Source organism: Drosophila ananassae, chromosome XL (genome assembly GCF_017639315.1).
Source record: "Drosophila ananassae strain 14024-0371.13 chromosome XL, ASM1763931v2, whole genome shotgun sequence".
NCBI lineage: Eukaryota > Metazoa > Arthropoda > Insecta > Diptera > Drosophilidae > Drosophila > Drosophila ananassae.
In genome coordinates this window covers 11,624,532-11,639,133 of record NC_057931.1, presented here as the reverse complement: position 1 = coordinate 11,639,133, position 14,602 = coordinate 11,624,532, and the positions used below count along the sequence as shown (strand labels likewise).

Here is a 14,602-nt window from a genome sequence, read left to right as displayed (position 1 = left end):
TTTTTTAAATTAATTTAATGCGACAATACTCATGTTGCAGGTGAATGTATCGAATATATAGGCATATATCTAATGCTAGAATACGATTATATATACTATACATTCTGTACAACTCAAAAATTGTGCTACAAATGTTCTAACAATCAACGAGTGATCCGTGCGGATGCGGCTACTTAGGGGATAGGATTAGGATTAGGATTGGATTGGATGGGGGGAATAATAAAACTTAAAAACAAACAAAATATATTTTCTCTACAGCAAATAGTTTTACTTCTTGGTTTATCAACTGGATCACATTAATTACTACACAAATATATAATTCTTCTCTTGTATCTGTTGCGTAGCCTTCGTTTATTTACTTCTTAAGTTCTTCTAAAACACTCTCTAAGATAGGAGACATACTCTCCTTTTTTATTTAAAAAAAAAAAAAGTAGAATAATTGTGAAAAATTTTGGGCGAATTCGAGGGAAAAAAATAGCAATTTTTTTGTTTTTTTTTTGTTTTGTACATTGGCCAAATACGTTCGAATTAATAGGAATTAGTTTTCAAGAATCTCTACTCAACCAAAGCTCGAAAAGAATACTTTCTACACTATGCGGTTACACTAAAAAAAATATATATATATATGTGTAACCAGCATCCTAGCCTAGATGAGCTTACTGGGAGGAAATTTGTTTCTTTTTTTGTAAGATTTTCATTCGATTGTTTTTTCTTTTTTTTTTTTGTTGCTATGGTGGGGACAACTCCAGGATCTGCTGGGGTTATTGGACGTATTCGATGACGCTACTCTTCTGCTGGTGGTTGGTTATGTTTTTTTTTTGGTGGTGATTAGTACGACAGAGCACTCCACTCCACTCCACGAGTTAAATACATGGGGGTACAATGGTATCGAGGGACTTATTCGATGCAAATGACAAATTAACAGAAAAAGAAATAAACAGAAACACTTGATCAAACGCAACAGGCACGACCGCAACCGCACTACCAGCTACATCCTTATACACATAGTATATATATATATATAGATACTGTCTAGAGAGCGGCAAGGGTGAAGGATGCATGTAGGTGGCTAGTAGTTGGAGCTGCCAATCACTACTCCTCCACCGTTTCCGCGTCCTCCACATCAGACACTTCCTTTCTACACTTTCTCGCCCTTCTCTCGGTCTCCTCTGACTAACTCAACATGGCTAACTTATGCAAGAACTTATCTACGACAAACTGCAGATGCCGTTTCTGTTGCTCTCCATCTGGTTTGTGCTCTCCGACTCCAAATCAGAATCCATTGACTCCGATTGGGGTTCATTCTCAGGTTCAGGTTTGGGTTCAGTGTCTTCTAGATCTAGATCTGGGTCTGGGTCTGGTTCTGGGTCTAGTTCTGGCTCTGGCTCTGGTTCTGGTTCTGGTTCTGGCTGTGGTTGTAGTGCGGGTGCGGGTGCGGGTGCAGGTGCCTGTGCTGCTACTGCCGCTACCAAGGCCCCTGCTCAGTTATAGTCCAGCTGCAGTGGGGTTGTGTTCGAGGGTGGGCTCATGGTGAAGAACTTGCTCTTCACCTCCTCGATGGTGTAGTCCTCCTCGATGGCTGGATAGCTTGACTTCTAAGGATCATAAATGATTAATTTAGGTTTATATTTAGTGACTAATCTGACATACATTTTGAGTAATATTCTGGCCGCGCAGGATCTGCCAGTTCTCCAGAGTGTGCGCATACTTCAGATACTTTTCAAAGTCGTGCAGAGTCTCGTAGACATGGCACAGGCCCAGATAATCATACTCCAGGCCCGAATACGAGTGTCCAAACAAGCGCAGGCCTTCAAGAAACCACAATTATTAAAGAAACTAAATAAAAAAGAGAGCTAGACTGACTTATGTCGATGCTGCGCAGGTAGAGCTTCTCTGCATCGCGGTACTTCTTCATCTGGTAGTTGTACAAGGAGGCCAGGTGGCCGATGGAGAGGCCCACCTCGTAGTCGAAGGCACCCAACAGATCCGTCTTGATCTTGATGGCCTTCTGATGCATCCGCTCCGCCTCCTCGAAGCGATTCATGGTCTGATACAGCCGCCCCAGATTGCCGTAATGCTTGGCCGTTTGTACGTTCACCTCGCCGAACACCTCCAGCGAGAGTAGCAGCGCGAAATTGTGCAGCTGCTCGGACTGCAGCAGCAGATCCTCCTCATCCATTCCGTCGGCCATCTTGTCCAGCGCTATCTCCTCCAGGAGCAGGGCCTTGACGCGCTTAGCCGAGGCCAGCATCAGATGATTGCTCGGCACTAAATTCTTCATAATGGTCACCGCCTTGTCGACATGGTCCTGGGCGCAGCTAAAGTCACCCGTGCTGTACTCATGCACGTAGTAGGCGTAGGACAGATCCTCGTGGGCGATGGCCACATGGAAGTTCATGTTGCCGAAGATGCCGCGACGCACGGCCAGCGCCTCCTTGTAGACATTCACCGACTGGAACACCGAGTCCACGTTGAGCAAAAAGAAGCCATAGTCCAGCAGGGCGTCGCCGTACTTCTGATGATTAACTCCAAAGTGTTGGCTGAAAGGGACAGAAAGGGATGTTAGCAGTTTGGGTAATCAAAGAAGAGGTTTCCCCCTTAATTTTTACATATTCTCAACTTAAAATAGCAATTAAATACAATAGAAACAAGTAACTTAAGCGAAAAAGAGCGAGGCAAAGAGATGTTTCTGAAGGCCATGGCTTTCTGTGACCAGAAGCAGGGAGGCTGGCAGTCTTTCCTTACCGAGCACGTCGCACCGCCTGGCAGATGAGTAGATTGGCCCGGGCAAAGTCCCGCTTAACCACACAGGCCTTGGCCGCCTGGCGCAGCACATCGATGGCGATACTAATTGGAAGATCAAGATTACAAACGGTTGGCGAAGAGAGGAAGATCCAAAATACTCACCGCGGCGAGGCGGACGCTTTCAGAGAACGCATGGCCAGACCGCTCCACATGTGGCTGTTGTTGTACTCGTTGCGGGCAAAGTACATGGCCGAAATCTGGCTGTAGGTCAGGGCCACCAGCTGGGCGGGCACTGTGTCGGTCAAGGAGCGGTTCAGTTCGATCAGTTCCTCGTAGGTGCGGTGCGCCAGCTTGAAGTTGCAGTGCGCCGACTCGGCATAGAGCAGGCTGTCCAAAGAATACAAAATATTTAATAATTAACATAATGGATTAAAGAATTATAGTTGAAGTACCGCTGCAAGCAATCGTAGCGCATCTCGAGCCAGTACTTGTGGGGCGGCAGGCGCTTCAGTCTTGCGTTGAGGCACGATAGTACGGCGATGCTCTCCTGCATCCAGCCCGCCTCCGAGAGGAACGAGCCGAGACGCAATCCCATGTCAATGGCCTGCAGCTCCTCCACCGGCAGCTCCTGCAAGTTGGTGGGAGCCATTACACTGGGTTCGGTCTGGAGTGCTACTTTGTTCTGGACACTGTCGTGGCTGCGGCATGTGCTGGTGCTGCTGCTGGTGCTGGTGCCGGCCGCCTCGTCATCTCCCGCGTGCAGTGTGTTGTATTCACGGAGCAGCTCCCTGGCCCGATCATCCTGTCTGGCGGCCGACGGCAGCTGCAACATCCCCTCGGCCTGGCGCTCCCCCTCCAACTCCCCGTTCAGCTCCCAGTCCTGGCCGTAGCGGGCGATGTAGGCGCCGCTGAGACGGCTGGCGAGCGGCTTTTTGCTGGCCATCAGCGAGGCCACGATGCGCAGCAGCTTGCTGCGGGCGGGCGAGTAGCGGACCAGGCGAGTGAACACATCCAGGCGGCAAATCTCCTCCAGCAAAGTGTCCTTCAAGAAGTCCCGCTTCGACATCTGCCGGAGAAGGGATTAAAGAGTGAATAAGGGCTTTCCATTTAACATTTTCCATTTAGACAGCAAGGCAGCTAGCAAGTAAACAAGAGGAGCTACCCAGAGAAGACCCAATCAGCGGACAATGGAATTTGCTTAGCCATTATCAGCAAGTTCAATGGCTCCTCTCCGGCCCAGCTGCGCCACAGCAAGGTCTGTGGCAGGAGGAGGCTGCAAGAAGGAGCAGGAGTGGGCACATCATCATCATCATCATCCCTGGCCTGCTCGGACTGGTTGGCTATTTATAGACAAGAGCCACCCCGCCCCACCACCGACCAGCGACCACCATATTGTCGCTTCTGTTTATAATTTACGCTGTAATTGCCCGCTTATTATGACAATCGACATTGACCATGTACGGGAGTGGGATGGGGAGTGGGGATTGGGGATTGAGGATTGGATTGGAATCGAAACTATGCAACCACCTGTGGGTATGCGGTTTGGTGTCTTCGCCAAAATGTAATCCATCTGATGGCCTGCCTTCGGCCAGAAATTCACGGGAAATCCAAGGCCCGGGAGCTAGTAACTTAACCCAAGAATGTCTTCAATAAACAATAAACACAAAGGCTGTTTAAACAAAAGGCTCTAACTAAAGACTCTAATGAGATGGAGAGAATTCCCCAAACTATGATTATTATTTAAAAATTAATACTTCGACTGACTAGGCACTGGAATATCATCGTTCTGGGGTTAATCTCGGCTGGTACCCCTAGCTGGGAGTAAACAATTTGAGCGGAAAAGCAAACAAACCGACAAGTGGCATCGTCACACCCAGCTACCCATCTCCTCCTCCCGATAATGAGTGGGGGGTGGGAGGAGAATGGTAATTGCCAGTGGCGAAATCCGGACAACAGACCAACCAACCATCCGCCGGATAGTTAAGCGATAAGGAGTAGCCATAATGATAACGATCTCAATCTGGAAACTGGCCATGCATTCCCATTCCCATTCCCAGCATTTCCTTTTTTTTTGTTTTTTTTTAACAACTAAGCTAACATGTGAGGAGCTTCCACGAGGAAGTTCCTAAATTTCATTCCCATTCCGTTCCACGAGCATGCCACCAGCATGGAACTGACACTGGCACGTGCTCTCGAAGAACAGGACAACTCCATATTAGTTTTTAAGAATAGAAAATGAAAATGAGTCGAAGAACGTACCATTTCATAGACATCGATGAGTATGTTGCGCGGCAACTCCGGCAGACGATGGATCCGGTCGAGGGAGGGGACTGTGGTGCCCAGGCTCCGGACGAGCACATCCAGGGCCAAATCATAGAGGAACTTTGGGGTGTTGCTGTTGCCGGGCGCTGACGAGTTCATGGCTGGCCAACAGCTCATCCTTCTGGCAGATAACTCCTAGCTGGCTGGTCTTCTCTCTCCACGCTGGGCTCTCCGGCGATCCTTACTTGCTGACTCTTGAATCTCTCGTCCTGTGGCTTCTCGGTGGAGCTTCTTTCTGCCTTCCTGCCTTTCTCTCGTGTACTTTTTCCGATCCAAGGGGATGAGAAAGGGGGCTGATGGAGGCAGGAAAGTGTCTCTGCAAGAAAGTGTTAGTGTATCTTATTTTGTTTTTTTTTTTCTTCTTTTTTTGCAACCAAAAGAAACAGATATTCGCACACGTGCCGCAACGAAAAGCAAAAACAAGAGCGAGAGAGCGAGAGGGTGCAACACAAAAAAAAGGAAAACCAAAACACAGGCCCGCAAAGAAGTAAAAAAAAAAAAAACAAAAAAAAAAACGAGAAAAAAATATGCGTCGGTCGATCTGGTTTTCTGGTCTGGCATCTCCCCGCCCCACCCCCCAGCCACCAGCCTCTTCTTCTGGCCTCACTTCACTTTCTTCCGAGCCGTTCTTTGGTTTTCCTTTCTTTGTTGCCTGCTGGCTGGCTGGCTGCTTGGCCGCTTGGCCCGCACTTGCTTGCTTGCTTGCTGGCCTGTCTCGGGCCTCTGCCTCTGCCTCCGCCTCGCCTTTTATAACTTTTGTTTGGCTCTTAAAGGGCTTTTGTTGGTAAACGAACTTACACAGTTGCGAATACATCTAATTTACGGGGGGGTTGCGTGTACAGAAGCTCAAGATTGTGACCAGAGTGCTGCTGCGGATCGCTGCTGGCTCAGGCACTTTTATTATTTTCCTATTTTCCCTTTTCGCTTCGTGTGTCGATTTTACTGGCTGTGTTGTAGAGGTGGGAATTTCTATCTTATGGAATTTTATTTTAATTTGGTATTTTGTTTTGGTACTTTTTGGTTTGGTATTTCCGTTTCATAACCTGGCCACTCTGCTAATTTACACCATCTTTTCATATTTTACCAACCTGTTGCTAAAGTTTGAGCCCGTATGGCTGCAGTAATTGCAATTTTATTTACTTTAAACTATCTTTTGTGTAGAAACAGGTGTATTTTCCATGATTGTTTTTCATTGTACCCGATTCAATTGTTATCGATAGTGTAGTATTAAAAGGCAGTGCTGCAAAGCGAGGAATGGTGGCGCCAAAATTCGACTTCGACAAAGTAGCTTGAGGTTTTCTAAAACAAAAACAGTTAATCTATTAAATTTATAGCTTTTTTCCTCTATATTTCAAAAAAGAATTAGTTTGATTGAAAACTCAAAACTATAAGTGATATATTTTATGTTTATTCAAACAATAATTGGCGATTTAGAAAACAAGAGTTTATTAAAATGCCCATTTTTAAAAACAAAGATCCGATTATAAATTTTTGTATTGCTTTTTAGGGTTTGCATTTTTATTGAATACTCGAAATTTGAAAATCCGATCTTTTGGCGAAGCCTACTGTAAGATGACCGGAGTCCGTTTGCATTGTCACTTGGCTCTGCGGCACTGCATCCTTGATTGATTGGCCCTGTGGATAATATGGATAGTGGTTATACTCTCTCCTGGCGGCGATCAGAACAGATCGATGGAATCGTCCTCGATCTCGACCAGGGCAAAGTCGGAGGTGCTGCCAAACATCCACCAGTGGCGCAATATGTTCCGGATGAGAAGGCAGCGCGTCGTCACGAACTCGAAAAAGTGAAAGAAAAGGGCACTGGATGTGAGCAGGGCACAGGAGGCGACGAACACCTCCTGGACGGTTAGTTGCTCGGTGCTGCCCTGGTTCAGATTATCCATACACTGCAGCACCTGTGGACAGTGGATGAATCTCAGGTAAGCCCCAACCATATGTTGCAACAGAATCATGTTGAATGACTCGAGGGGCCGGGTCAGTTCGCTCACCTGCTGCAGGATGATGTGGGCCAGGGGCATTAACGAGGCGCTGAACAGCAGGTGCTTCACGATCAGGCCACAGCAGCGGCCACAACAGAAGGTCCGCACCATCTGCTTCAGGCTCACCCGCTCCTCCGAGATGTCGAACACCGCATTGCAGATTTCGCAGCGATTGTCCCGCCGGTGCATGATCCACCGCTTGAGGCACTTCAGATGGATGAACCCCTGAAAGAAGAGTCACCTAAGTTGCCTTCCATGTTCCCCGAAAGGTAACCCCAATCCCCCAAGTCCTCGCTACTCACTTACCACGCTACCCTTGCACTTGCAGGGACAGTTTATGATCTCCATGTCGCTGCGATTCCAGCGGCAGATGCGGCATGAGTTCCCATACTCATTGGTCGAGTGGACGCTCTCCTGGGCCGGGTGCCGGGTGAGGGGCGGCAGCATCCGCAGCCTGGCCGCACCTATCTCCATGGCAGCGGTGGAGGCGTTGGGCGTGGAGGGTGATGCCATCGCCATGGCGTCGGCGCCACCTCCACCACTCAATTCCGTGGAGCAACTGGCCTCGGGCATGTGCAGTTGTTCCCCGTCGACCAGGTGGGCGGACGGTGGCGTGGGCGTGGGCGGCGACGTCGGTACAGCGCCAATGGGCGTGGCATTGCCGGTGGCCACGACACCGTTCAACAAACGTAGAGCGGCCTCCTCGGAGAGGATGTGATGTTGCTGCGACATGATGAGACTGCTGTTTGAATGCCAACTTCCAGGAACTCAATCGACAGCTTTGGAGGGAGTGATGATGGGGTCGTTGGGATGTTGGGATGTTAGGATGGTGGATTGCTGGGTTGCTGGGGATGCGGATGGGGGCGGTACTGCTTGAAATCTGCAACCTGCTTGCCGTCTGCTTGGCGGTCGTCTGTGTCCTTCTTGTGGCCTGTCTGCGTGTGTGTGCGGGCGTAACGAACTAAATTTTGAATTACGAATTTCTACACTGAATTTTGTTGCGACATCTTACATAAAACTTAAACGCTAGACTTTCACCGAGTTTCTGAGCCAAGTGCCAGCCCCACAGCTGCTTCGTTTTTTCTCCACAGCTCGAAATTCAAAGGCACACTACTCCGAATCATACAGTCCAGACTTTTGAAGTTGGAGCAAAAATTTTTCAAAAATATTTTCTTCAATGATTTTGATGCAGGTTGTTGGAAAATCGATCTAGGATTATTTTAAGGGACTCCCCTTGGGATTTGGATCAAAAATGGCCAAGATATGGGCATGGACAGGAGTCGAGTATGGAAATCCAGGATTTTGCAAGCAGTAGGCCCACGAAAATGGAAAAAATTAGAAAAAATATTGTGTGCTCAGGTTTTGATGCAAATTGATGGGAAATCGATCTACAAGTCTTTTAAGGCACTGCGCTTAGGGATCGGATGAAAAATGGCCAAGATATGGCGATGGGTATCCCAAGGGTATCCCAGGGGTATCCCAAGAAAATCGACAAAATTTTGAAAAAATATTTTGTGTTTATTTTTGGATAGGAATTTAGGGGAAATCGATTCACAAGTTTTTTAAGGTACTCCCCTTTGAAATCGGATGAAAATGAGCCAAGATATGGCCATGGATAGGGGTCGACTATTGAAATCCAGGACTTTAAAAGGGGTAGGCCCAAGAAAATCATATTTAGATGCAAATTGGTGGAAAATTGATCTAAGATTCATTTAAGGTATTCCACTTTAGAATCGGATGGAAAATGGCCAAGATATGGCCTTGGAGGGGTCGAGTTTGAAAGTCTCAGATGAAGATACGAATCCCTCAGATAAGATATGCGTATCTTCCTCAAGTATTCCTCAAGAAAAAGGATACGCTTGCGAGATGTACTAGTTCCGACATACGAATTGATTTAAAATACAAGTATTTGTAAAATCCACACCCCAGATACGAAATAAAACACCATATTGAGTTCATTTGCTGTTTTATGATTTTGTTTGCGGCCTTTCGAGTGGCATCGGTTAGTAAATGTTTCGTTCTCGTTACACATACGTACATAAAATATATATATGTTTATTATTACAGTAATTCATCCTCAAAGTGAGCAACGGCACCGATTCTTCTATATATATTTGTATATATATTGTGGTAAAATATGATCCATTTATGATCGATTGCCGATTCGCCAGCAGGGTTAGTAACTGCACTGCTTTCTTTCTTTCTTTATTATTATTTCTTGTGCACCTCGATGGGTGGCTTCACAATTTAAAATTAATGTAAAAAAAATAATGTTTATATATATAAATCAACAATTATTGCATAGTTTTTCTGCTTCAAGTTCGATAACAAATAATAATGCGTAATCGTAATAATAGTAAAAAAAGTAAAACAAACACAAAAAACGTACAAAGAGTCGGCTGTTTCAAGTTCGACGAGCCTGCGCTGCCATTTGCGCTTCAGTTTCAGTTAAAGAAATATATATAGATAATGGTTATATATCATACATATGCCGATATACAGTTAGATATTTGCAGGACATTTTAGGGATAATGGGGAGTAGAAATGCCAAAGGGATTCTGCTTAAAATTTAATGAGTTGCTGCTGTTGCCGTTGAGCTGCTGCTGACTTTGTTATTAGATTTGGACTGACTGCTGTTTTATTTTCTTTTTTTTTTTTGGTGGACTGGATCTGGGATCTATTGGCAGTTCCGGAACCGGCGATATATGCTCTGCACGTAGACGAACACGCACTTCCAGTCCGGACGACTCATCTCCACCATGTCCTCCACATCCAGCAAGGGAGCAATGCCAGCCTTCTCACTGAAAAGGGTTTTCAAAAAAAAGGAATAAGTTTCAGGGTTTTTTGTTGGGATTAAGCACACTATTAATAATAAAAAATAATAGAATATGATAGATATCATATAGAATTATATTTTTAAAAGAGTTTAAAAGTATTTTTTGTGGCTATTTTGAAAAAGGTTTCAAGGAAGTGTTTATTCTGTTTAGGACGATTTTTTAATATCTATTCTAGTTTCGTAATAACTTTTTTTAGAACGATTAAAAAAACGGATATATTTTAATTACAAAATTGGGGATATAACAATAATTCTACAAATTATACCAATACCCCAAAAAAGGTTTTTTTTTCTAAAAATCGTTTGAATTGGTTTGAATGGACTTTGATAAGAAATTTCAAAACTTATGCCTCAAAAAGTGTATTTACAGGAAAGGTGTAACGTTTTTAACATTTTAAATTTCATAACGATGAATTATTTGAAAAAAGATTCTAAAACTAAAAAAAATTAAGTAATAAATAGAGCAATTTCTAGGGAACTGTGAAAATTAAAAAAGAGTCTACCTTTTTTTGAAAAACAGTTTCTACATTTTCAAACAAAATAGAAAGGAATACCTATTTTCTATTTTGTATATATACTATTTTATAAAGATTTTAACCCTTTTGAAAACCCTATAACCCTTATTTTTTAGAACCTACTTAAATTATAATATTTAATACATAATATCCATTTTCTTAAAATTAGATAGCCCACGGGGCGTATACTTACTCAGCAACGCTGAAGGCCAGCTCGAAGTTGTGGCGGCGCGTCTGCTTGGTTAGTTTGGAGAAATCAAATGCATCTGGCAAGAAATGGTGGATCAGCGCACAAAAGGCCAAGCCGTCTGACCAGCTCGAGCTAAAGTTGGTTATTTGGACGTTCTGCGAACAACACACACACACACAAGAGGTATTTAACAAAATGTTTTAAAATAAATTTGAAAAAAAAAAATTAAATAAACATTTAACGAATCAAAAATGGGTTTTTTTTTATTGGCTGATTTGTTGTTGAGTTCGTTTTGATGGCCTTTTTTAACATTAATTTTTAACATTTTCTGAAGCAAAAGCGTTCTATTTTTTTTTTAGTTTTCCAGGCTCCAGGTACTACTAAGTAGCTTAGCTGATTAACTAGCAAGTAAGTGATTACTTAAGCGACAGTCGATTATTACGATTATTAGAACAATAACAATAACAACAACAGCGGCGATAACTCTAGCGCGAAATGCCAAAATGCGATAAGCGGTGATCAGTAATCGATAAGTTATCGTTAAAGCAGTAAACGGTAGCGGAAACGGAAACGATTTCAGTATTTCAGTATTTTTTTGTAAATTTTGTTTCTTTTTTTCGATTTTTTTCATATACGTGCTTTGTGTTTGTGTGCGAGTGTGGATGTGTATGTGTGTGTGTGTATTTTGAAGTGTTTTTTTTATGCTTTTTTTTTTAAACGATACATATTTTTTAAGAGAAAAGCTGTCAAGCTTAGCCAAAGTTAGGCGCTGTTAGAAGTTTTTGTTTATTTAGTTTATTTTGTTTGTTGTTTTGTTGCTTGTTTTGGTATTAGAGTTTTGTTATTAAATTAAAAAATTGGTATTATTAAAAATACATATTTAATTGATAATGTAAAAACTAACATGAGAACATTCAAGACTAAAGCAACGCAAAAATTAACTGGGCTTTCAACTTAAGGTCAAAATAAGTGAGAAACAAGTATTAAGACTTTTATATCGATATCTTTCGATAACTTTCGATTAGTTCAAATAAATTTTAAAAATAAATTTTAACAAAAAAAATCGAAAGTCTTTATAAGATTTATTTTAATTAGTATAGCTATAAGTCGATAACTATCGATAAAAAAATAAAAAGACATTCAGAAAGACTTAAAAACGATACAAAGTCGATAGTTTTGGTCTTTAAAGTAAGTTCTTGAATTGTATCCCTTATTTTGACCTTAATTGGTTTAGAAAAAAAAACAAGGACATAACATTGGCTGACACTCCTTTCCGGGCAGTTGCAGTTGCTTTTTTTTATTATTTTTTTTTTTGTAAAAACTATTTAAAATTAATGGCTCTTGCTAATTGGCATTTCAACTTTTAGGCTAATAAGGCTTTTATTTTTGTACAGAACTGGAATTTGATTTTTTGGTTGGTTGGTTGGTTGTTTAGGTTTTGGATACCTCATATTCCTGCGTTTTATGCTGACACCACTGCAGAAGTTGATCCTTGACAGTGGCGGCGCGCGCATTTAATGCCGGATCGGTAAATTTGAATAACGGTTGTGCCGAACCGCCTGGGGTGGTGGGTGTGCTTGTTGTTGTTGGAGATGATCTGAACAAAATGATTCAAGGTTGGAGGATTGCAGACGTTTTAGCGAAACTCACACAAAAAGCTTATTTCCTTCTTCATCTTCATCATTATCTTTTGAAAAAATTTCAGTTTTTTTTTAAATTCTTATTTCCTACAGGTGTTCGATTTGTGTGTTTTTTTCATTTTTTTTAGTTTGGATTTTTGTGTTAAGTGTGTTTTGTATGTGTATGTGTACTATAAATATATATAATATTTTTTTTTTCATTTTGTGTTAGCAAGAAACAACAACAACAATTATTTAACAAAAAAAAAATATTTGAGAACTTGAAACGCGATATTTTTTGAAATGTGTTTTATTTTTTTAAGAAAAAAATACAGAGAGAGAAATATTTTCTCTTTTGTGGGACGGAATAAAAAGACACTACTTTTTCCATTTTCAAGAAAAAGAGAGAACCAACACCGGAGCAATGTGATATTCGTTACAGGAAGTGAACACTGTGCTTGCGAATTTATGTTTGTTTTTATGTTTATGTTTTAATATAATGTTTTAATTTTATGTTTTATGTTTTTATTTAAATGTAAGTGCCATGATGCACCGTTAACCAATTTTATTTGTTTGTATGTGTGCAGACGGGGGTGTGGGGGGTGAAATAGCAAAAATTGAAGGGATTATTCAAGGTGGCCCTGAAAAGTAGGCTATGGTTTTTGGGTTTTCCATTTAATTGAAAAATAAATTTGTTTCGTCACTAAAAAGCTTCTGAAATCTTATGTTTTTGTTAAAATTTATAATATTTATCTATAAAATTATGTTTTATTAATTTTTGATATTTCTCTTAAGAAAATTTACTTAAGGGTTTAATAATTTAACCTTTAAAACTAAATTTTTAATGTTTCAAAAATTGTTTGTTTTATACGAAATTTTATGGTATGTGTATATAAACTAATAATTCAACTTTTTTAAGGTTTTTTAAAATTAAAATTAAAGAATAGAAGTTTAAATAACAAAGAAAATGGAAAGTTTTTCGTTACAGTTTTTGTTTTAAATTGAATTGAAAATTTCTCACATCAATTTTAGGATTTTTGAATATTTTCACTCTTAAATTTTTGCTTTTTTTTAAGTGTAAAAACCTGCACATATGTAGTTCTATTTAATAAGTACGTGTATTTTGTTGTATAACCTCTCTACCGAATGTGATTTTGAAATGTGTTTCCAGGACAATGTTTTGATTTTTGCTCGCTGATATACACAATTATGTATGTATTTATGTACAAGTATATAAAAAATGCCAAATATAATATGTAGAAGGTAGGTATTTTAGAAAAAATAGACTCACTTTTGTGCCTGTTGGGCGGCGGCCTGTTTATCCAATTGCTTGAATTTGGCCAAGGGCGAAATATTTTTGGAGGCGGCGCTGCCGCTAACAGTGCGTGTGGTAACTAAAAATGGGTTCAAAAAATTATTAAAAAATAAATAAATACAATTATAGAGATTATCCTACCCTTGGTTGTTGTTGTGGTCACTGTGTTACCGCCATCCTTGGAGGACTTGGTCTCCGTTCGCTGTTCGCTGGACGAGGAGGAGCTTTTGTGTTGGGCTGCTGTGTGAATAAATTTGTTGGTTTTTTGTTTTTTTAAGGATGCGATTTGTGATTTATTTTATTTTTTTGCAGCAGCAGGTTGGAAGAAAAAAAAGAAAAAAGCAAACAAATAATATTGATTAGTTTTTTGGGGCCATGCAACAAAAAATATTATCAACTTTTCGACTACGAAAATAAAACGAAATGTTTTCATTTTTGTTATTGAAAGTACATGTGTTTTGTATCTGGGCAGGCAACAAATATATATTTTTTAACACACTACGCAACACTACAGTAAAAATCATCTACAAAAAGTTCAAAAAAATATTTGAAGCTTTTTTCCAGTGTGTGGGTTGTCCCTTAACGAAAGGAAACACTCTACAAAAATATTGCACAAAAAACAATAAACAAAATCATCACTAATGGTGTGACTGCGACTGTGACTGCTTCGGGTGGTAATGGTATTATTTTTTATTTTTGTGTCATAAGTTGTTAAATAAAATTTAAGAAATGGAAAATATTTAAATTTTAAATTTAAAAAAATGTAAAGTTTTTCAGATGAAATGAATATTTTTGATACTAATTATTTCTGAATAAATTCCTAATTAAAATGTAAAAAATCAAGGCTTAATTTTAATTAACAAATCATGCACAAAAATATTTATATACAATTAGGACTAAAATGTAAAAGTAAAAAATCATGCTTTAAATCAAAGGACATGGGAAACAGGATCAGATCAGCAGCAAAACTGAACTGTTTTCACGAAAGAATTTATACACATATTTTAAAAAATATATGTATAAAAAATAAAACAGAAAAACTCTTGAAAAAATATCGGAA

The 14,602-nt window shown here is 40.8% G+C and overlaps 3 protein-coding genes across 13 annotated transcripts in view; all 3 read right to left on the bottom strand.

Annotated features, from left to right (window-relative positions):
• Positions 1 to 319: 319 nt before the first annotated feature.
• Positions 320 to 6,053, bottom strand: LOC6504931 (amyloid protein-binding protein 2). Of its 2 annotated transcripts, none has more exons than XM_001966573.4 (8): positions 5,866 to 6,053; positions 5,005 to 5,383; positions 3,198 to 3,811; positions 2,908 to 3,132; positions 2,746 to 2,847; positions 1,864 to 2,540; positions 1,651 to 1,808; positions 320 to 1,595 (listed from the first exon to the last, which is right to left on the bottom strand). In XM_001966573.4, the coding sequence occupies exons 2-8, from the start codon at positions 5,182 to 5,184 to the stop codon at positions 1,482 to 1,484; spliced, it is 2,070 nt and encodes a 689-aa protein (XP_001966609.2). In that variant the 5' UTR covers positions 5,185 to 5,383; positions 5,866 to 6,053; the 3' UTR covers positions 320 to 1,481. The 2 variants fall into 2 exon arrangements, with proteins under 2 accessions (XP_001966609.2, XP_032309286.1); XM_032453395.2 differs by having other exon boundaries at positions 320 to 1,592.
• Positions 6,054 to 6,551: 498 nt separating this feature from the next.
• LOC6504930 lies at positions 6,552 to 8,186 on the bottom strand. 2 transcript variants are annotated; one of them, XM_014904385.3, is made up of 4 exons: positions 8,080 to 8,186; positions 7,374 to 8,028; positions 7,077 to 7,292; positions 6,552 to 6,983 (listed from the first exon to the last, which is right to left on the bottom strand). In XM_014904385.3, exons 2-4 carry the CDS (start codon positions 7,797 to 7,799, stop codon positions 6,747 to 6,749), a joined length of 879 nt encoding a protein of 292 aa, XP_014759871.1. In that variant the 5' UTR covers positions 7,800 to 8,028; positions 8,080 to 8,186; the 3' UTR covers positions 6,552 to 6,746. The 2 variants fall into 2 exon arrangements, with proteins under 2 accessions (XP_014759871.1, XP_044572710.1); XM_044716775.1 differs by having other exon boundaries at positions 7,370 to 8,180.
• An 830-nt stretch (positions 8,187 to 9,016) lies between these two features.
• Positions 9,017 to 14,602, bottom strand: part of LOC6504927 (smoothelin-like protein 1) — a 51,208-nt gene continuing 45,622 nt past the window's right edge. For 5 of the 9 annotated variants that reach the window (XM_014904375.3, XM_014904383.3, XM_032453384.2 and 2 more), the window contains 5 exons: positions 13,684 to 13,782; positions 13,519 to 13,621; positions 12,055 to 12,205; positions 10,612 to 10,763; positions 9,017 to 9,868 (listed from right to left, as the gene is read on the bottom strand). In XM_014904375.3, the coding sequence (XP_014759861.1) occupies positions 9,745 to 9,868; positions 10,612 to 10,763; positions 12,055 to 12,205; positions 13,519 to 13,621; positions 13,684 to 13,782 (629 nt within the window). In that variant the 3' untranslated portion in view covers positions 9,017 to 9,744. Of the gene's footprint in view, positions 9,869 to 10,611; positions 10,764 to 12,054; positions 12,206 to 13,518; positions 13,622 to 13,683; positions 13,783 to 14,602 lie in introns of those variants that run through there. The other 4 variants (XM_032453383.2, XM_014904384.3, XM_014904373.3 and 1 more) reach the window with 2 other exon arrangements.

What these genes read in the sequence shown, in the direction of transcription:
- LOC6504931 (XM_001966573.4), bottom strand. Translation starts at nt 5,184, where the DNA reads ATGAGCTGTTGGCCAGCCATGAACTCGTCAGCGCCCGGCAACAGCAAC. An exon ending in CGCTACGATTGCTTGCAGCG is followed by an intron (nt 3,133 to 3,197) that starts GTACTTCAACTA and finishes TTCTTTGGACAG; the next exon opens with CCTGCTCTATGCCGAGTCGG. An exon ending in CAGGCGGTGCGACGTGCTCG is followed by an intron (nt 2,541 to 2,745) that starts GTAAGGAAAGAC and finishes TGTCCCTTTCAG; the next exon opens with CCAACACTTTGGAGTTAATC.
- LOC6504930 (XM_014904385.3), bottom strand. Translation starts at nt 7,799, where the DNA reads ATGTCGCAGCAACATCACATCCTCTCCGAGGAGGCCGCTCTACGTTTG. An exon ending in GCAAGTGCAAGGGTAGCGTG is followed by an intron (nt 7,293 to 7,373) that starts GTAAGTGAGTAG and finishes CTCTTCTTTCAG; the next exon opens with GGGTTCATCCATCTGAAGTG. An exon ending in CCCACATCATCCTGCAGCAG is followed by an intron (nt 6,984 to 7,076) that starts GTGAGCGAACTG and finishes CACTGTCCACAG; the next exon opens with GTGCTGCAGTGTATGGATAA.